Source organism: Rhincodon typus, chromosome 23, assembly GCF_021869965.1.
Source record: "Rhincodon typus isolate 14 chromosome 23, sRhiTyp1.1, whole genome shotgun sequence".
In the NCBI taxonomy this organism is placed as follows: domain Eukaryota; kingdom Metazoa; phylum Chordata; class Chondrichthyes; order Orectolobiformes; family Rhincodontidae; genus Rhincodon; species Rhincodon typus.
In genome coordinates, this window is record NC_063354.1 from 29,350,048 (window position 1) to 29,356,047 (window position 6,000).

The window sequence follows — 6,000 nt, forward strand, 5'->3', positions numbered from 1 at the left end:
CCCTTTGGTCACTTTCAGTCTGCATGCTACTGACAAACCTGAATTATGTACAGTGATTAACAACAAAAATACTCTGGTATTTTGTAGAAATTTTAGAAAATTATTTAGGCACAGGAAAGTTCTCACTCACTTGGTTACATTGCAAAGTAGTAGATCACATCATCTTTGTTTATATCTTGACTGAAATCGTCAAAAAGATTGCTTTCCATTGTTTCTAGTGTATGGTGCTCAGCAATGCTGAAGTGAGACTTTATCACCTACATACATTTACCACACTCACTTGTCTCCAAACTGACATGTTACAGTTAAACTGTCTGTTGGCCCTGACTGTTCATATTTTGTAAAAATCAGATCTTGAACAAATACAAGGAGTTTTTGAAATGCCGAGATCTGTTGGCATATGAAATTCGCTGTCTGGACAAGGGGAAGCTAACATCGGTCAACAGATTTTAAATGAGAATGGGTTTGTTTTAGAGTGTCCCTGGCTTATGAATATCCAACTTATGAGCGCTGGTACTTAAGAATACAATCGCATGCCAGGGGTGTCATTTTAAAAATCTGAGATACGAGCTTTTCCTATACTTAGGAACAGCTCCTTTACATTGTCCTGCCTTTTGTACAAGTCAGCTTGCAAATGGACTCCAGAATGGAACTGGTTTGTAACCCAGGGGTTGCTTATTGAAAATGGCAACTTGTAGGTGACTGAATTGAGTTGGGTGAATACTTTTACACTCAAAAAGGAAGAGCCAATGTGATTTGTTGAACTGGTTGCCTGTGCAGTAACTCTGAGTCTGTGTGCCAACAATAGGCATTTTGTGCACCAGATGCCAGTTTTTTTTTTTTTTTTTTTTTTTTTTAGTGCCTGAAACTTCATTTCTTCCCCAGTTGCTATTTAACCCCAGAACTTACTGCAACATAAAATAAATGACTTTTTTTGTAATGTCTTGAGGCTTTCAGACTGTTTGCTCTGCTGAAAAGAATTAATGACAAGATGAGTATGTGCAACTTGACAGTGGTCAAGCCCAGTGTACCAGTTGCCTTTTCTCTTGCAGCATTTCCAGGCTTGCATTTAATTCCCATTTGCTTTTGGCCCTTTGTCACAAAGCCACTCTCCCTGGAAGTTTCCACTGAAGTTTGCCCCTGTAGATCCAGGAGCTGAGCCAAATATTGATAGTCTGCAGCTGGAGACTTATTGGTACCACACTCCTAATGTTATGCAAGCTGAGGAGCACTGCTCCCTTTCAATTTTCAACAATCTCAAGATATTCGTGTGCCCACGATGCCACTGACCCCACTGCTTGAAATCCTGTGTCAATAATAATCTGCCTGCAACAGATGAATTGCATTCAATAAATTCCTAATTTATTTGGTTAAAAACCTTTTATGGCATTTTAGCCTAGATCACTTTATAGTTGGTAAACTGAGCAAAAGCAAAGTGCTGGAAATGCTGAGCCTGTCTGGCATCTGTGGAGATGGGAACCATCAGTGTTGCAGATCAATTACTTTTTTTGTTAGAATGACAATATCAGGGAGATATGTTTATAATGAGTAGAGGCAAAATGCAGTGATGTAAGGGAAGAACAAAAGTGGAAGGCAGTTGCAGCATTCTGTCGTGGGCTCCATTCCCAACGTTGTCCATGAACCTGCTGTTATTAGAGTTTGGTGTTTGTTTGTTTGTTTGCCTGCCTTCAGTTTAAAGAGCTATTCATAGAGCATTGAAACTGGCACTTCAGTCCACTTCATCTATGCAGACCATGTTCCTAAACTAACCTAGTCCCACGTGCCTGAATTTGGCCCATATTCATTTCAACCTGTCCAATGTCTTTTCAAATGTTGTCACTGTACCTGCATCTACCACCCTGTGTTTTTTTTTTTTTAAAAAAAAATCAGTTGCCTCTTGGGAACCTTTTTAAATCTTTCTCCCCTCTCCTTTAAAAATATGCTCCCTAGTTTTAAATTCCCCTCACCTTTTGGTATTCATCTTTATCTATGACTGTCCTAATTTTATGAATTTATTTAAGGTCACCCTTCACGTCCTAGGTTCCAATGAAAAAAGTCCCAGCCTCCTCTTATAACTCAAATCCTCCAGTCCTGGCAACATCCTGGTATATCTTTTCTGAACCTTTGCCAATTTAATAATATCCTTCTGAAAGCAAAGTGACCAGAACTGGACACAGTACTCCAAAAGTGGCATCAGCAATGTCATGTTAAAGGTTGTACAGGACATCTCAACTTCTGTCCTCAATGATCTGAGCAATGAAGGCAAGCATGTTGAATGTGCCGTCTTAATCACTGTCTATCTGTGGTGTAACTTTCAAAGAGCTCTTTGCCTGAGTGCCTCAGTGTCTCTGTTTGCCAACACTATCGGGGCCTTACCATTAACTTTATAAGCCCTGCCCTGGAGACTAAAGGCCGATTCACAATTCCAGTCTTGGTAGTGCTGATTATCTTTCTTCAAAAGAAGGAGAGAGTTTTTCAACCTCCTAGATTTCAGAACGGTCCCAGACACCACTAGTTGATGTAAAAGATGAACCAAGTAACCATAGGCAAGTCAGTTTAACTACAGTGGTGGGGAAGTATTTTAGAAAGGAGAGTTTTTGGGTAAAACTGAGATGCAAAGGAAAGTCAGCATGAATTTTTTTCAGGGAGAGTAGTTTTTAGTTAACATCTGAGTTTTTTTTTGGTTGGGGTAACGAATGCTGTTCGTGTGATCTATACAGACTTCCAAATAGCATTTGTTCTAATTGTGTAGTTTTGTTCAAGTTTAGAGCTCAAAGGGACGGTAACAACATGAATACAGAATTGGCCAAGTGACTGGAAACAAAATGCAATGGCTAATGGCTGTTTTTTGCCAACTGGATGAAAATTTATACTGACATTCTTTCTAATATGTGTAATGACCTGTGTGTTTATGGGCATAATTTCAAACCTTACAGAAAATATGTAAGCATTTTGAACTATGAGGAGGATCGTGACAGTGCACATTGTTAGGGCTTCTAAAATACTTCAGAAATTGAGGTTAAATGTTACAGAAAGGTTTGTGCTGAAATTGGTCGTCCTTAACTTGTGGCTTTAGCTACGGAGCACCTGAGGTGGAGATCATGGGCTTGCATGAGGAGAATGCAGCGGTTACCCAGATTCACTTTCTACCAGAACAGGTAATGTGTTCAACTGTCTTCCTCATTCTGTTTTGTCACCTTCAGGTCCACGCTTCTTGTTTTTTTTCCTCTCTTCTGCACTTTGTTTTCTGTTTGCACTGGTTCAAGGGCTACATGAATTTGAGATGATGTCCCTTTCAACGTGAGCCCAACTTGACTAAATTATAGAGCATCACTGGTAGGAAGTGTAAGCTGGCATTCTGCTCTAATTGGTGGATTTATTCAAACCAAAAGGTGTTTGACAATGTCATGAATAACTTTATCAGCAAAATAAAAAGTCCGTCATTAAAGAGGGAAGTGAGCAGTTTTATTACCCAAGAGGCCAGGATTTAGAACACTGTTTTTAACATGTTAAAAACACTGCCTTGTGTATTCGCAGTATCATGTCAAGTTTTGCAAATGTCACACACCTCAAAGGTAGAGGAAAATGAGGTTAGGAATACTTCAGGAAAACTTCAAGATGAGGTAGTGAAATGAGCACACGTGCATGATGCATTTTAACACACAATTCTGAATTTCTGCATTTAGAGATATTCAAAATCATGAAGGATTTTGAGAGATCATTAGAGAAACTTATAACCAGTAGCTAGCAGGTTGGAAATCCGAATGCAGATTTAAGGGATTGGGAAAGAATCTGATGCAATGTGAGAATTTTATTTACGAGTTGTTGTGAACTGTCATAGTGGAAGCAGATTTAATTGTATTTGAGAAAATAGGATCAAAAAATGAAGGTCCAACACTTGCAGGGCTGCAGGGACAGAGCAAAGGAGTGGAATGAACTGGATAGCTCTGCCAAAGAACCAATACAGACATGACTACCAAATAGCTGCTTTCCCAATCCCTTAAATCTGCATTCGGATTTCCAACCTGCTAGCATGTAATGTCCTACGACTCCATGCAATATACAAAGCATAAACACCAGCATAAAGCTTTTGAGCTGAGTGGACTGTTACTATGCAGTCCCTTTTAATGATGACACTTAGCAGAATTAATTCTTTGAAGTATGGAAGACGAGCAATGGTTGACTTTTAGAACAGCTAATAACTTGAGGCAGTGTTGGAAATAGCAGGTCGAGCATGGTTCAGGTCAGTGACATCTTGTCAAAAGTTTGCAGCAAGTTTTAAACAGGAATTAGGAACAAGAAACCGGGAGGTCTGTGGTGGCATGTGTGGTAGGAAAGACTAAATGACAAAAAAGACAATGCTGCATCTTGGATGGAGGTGGCATTGGGACAAGAGGCATAAGAGATGATCTAAGCAGCTGAGCCAGAGTTATTGCTAATGCTAATCTCCAGGCAAAAAAATGTGATCAGAGGTATAATCTGAAATGACTGAACTAGCTTGTAAATGGCTTGACTAAAAGATATGGTGCTGTCCACACCTCTACTGAGTTTGTGGCTCAGGAGAAGGTGAAAGGAGAGTATTTTCCACCATTTGCTCTGCTTGACTTCATTTTTGAGCTGGTGGATTTTGTATGACATGATCTGCAGTATTGGTATGTGGATTTCTTTGTTGTAGGGTCAGTTGGTGACACTCTTGGATGATAACAGTCTGCATTTATGGAAACTGAGGAAAAGCCCAGATGGACTGAGTGTCCTAAAGGAAGAGTCTCATTTTGATCTAAGAGGACAACCTGGGTAAGAGTTTAAACTGGTTCAGTCCAAAACAAGGTGTGCATCGGTCGTCTTTGGAAATTTTGAATAGCGATTTGAGTGGTATGTTTGCTCTGCTGGAAGGACTGTTACATTTTTATTCTGACTGACCAGGATGGGTTTATATGATAAGAAAGTAACTAAATGTTGGGCCCTGATATTCACTGAATATGGTGGCATCGTTGTAGTCTCACTGGACTAGTAATTTAGAGGCCCAGACTAAAAGTCTAGAAACATGGGTTCAAAATCCACCACGGTGGATGGTGAAATTTAAATTCATTTGACAAGTCACAAAAATGAAGCTAAAGTCTTGGTGTTCATGGTTACAATTTTTAATATTGTCAATTATTGTTAGAATAAAAACCACCATGTGGTTCATTTTAATGTCCTTTTCAAGGAAGGAAATTTGCCATCTTACCTGGTTAGCCTTTGTGACTCTGGAACATTAACATCAGAACACAAACAAGCTGGAGTAGGCCATTTAGCCCCTCATGCTTTCCAACCATTCAACAAAATCATGGCTGATCTGCCCTAGGGCTTGACTGCTTCGTATTTCACATATTCTTCCTCTTTTTAAATACTTTTTGGTAAACCAGGCACCATACCTCCTGGGGTACTACTCTATTCAGGGTTAGAAATCGTGTTGTAGCTCCATTTTAAAGTTTCTTCTAGATGTAACTATGTCCCCGAGTTTGAACCTGTCCCCCCAGGAGTGGAAACGTCATCTCAATGTCTACCCTGTTGTACCCCCTTTTTAGAATTTTGTATGTTTAAATTAGATCACCTTTCATTATTCTAAACTCCAAGGCCTAACTTGTTTTACTGTTACTGTTCTTTTGGTAAGTCAGCTCCTTCATGTCAGGAATCAGCCTAACAAATTACTTTTGAACTGCCTTCAACCCCAGCCTTCCCTTAAAGATAGGGACAAAAAGCGTACACAGTAATCCACATGTGGCCTAATGAGTACCCTATACAGTTGTATTAACAAGACTTCCCTATTTTTAAACTCCATTCCCTTAAAATAAAGGCCAAATTCTATTTGCTGCCTTAATTACTTGCTACATGTATATGCTAACATTGTGTTTAATGCACAAACACACTCCGATCCCCCTCTAGAGATAGTAGAAACTGCAGATGCTGGAGAATCTGAGATAACTAGGTGTGGAGCTGGATGAACACAGCAGGCCAAGC

At 39.6% G+C, this 6,000-nt stretch overlaps 1 protein-coding gene across 5 annotated transcripts in view; it reads left to right on the forward strand.

The window, feature by feature from the left end:
* llgl2 (LLGL scribble cell polarity complex component 2) overlaps positions 1 to 6,000 on the forward strand; it is an 85,371-nt gene that overhangs the window by 46,594 nt on the left and 32,777 nt on the right. For all 5 annotated transcript variants that reach the window (XR_007264537.1, XM_048610626.1, XM_048610628.1 and 2 more), the window contains 2 exons: positions 3,077 to 3,158; positions 4,676 to 4,794. Coding sequence is in view for 4 of the 5 variants with exons in the window: in XM_048610626.1 (XP_048466583.1) it covers positions 3,077 to 3,158; positions 4,676 to 4,794 (201 nt within the window). In the remaining variant the exon portion in view is untranslated. The remainder of the gene's footprint in view (positions 1 to 3,076; positions 3,159 to 4,675; positions 4,795 to 6,000) is intronic.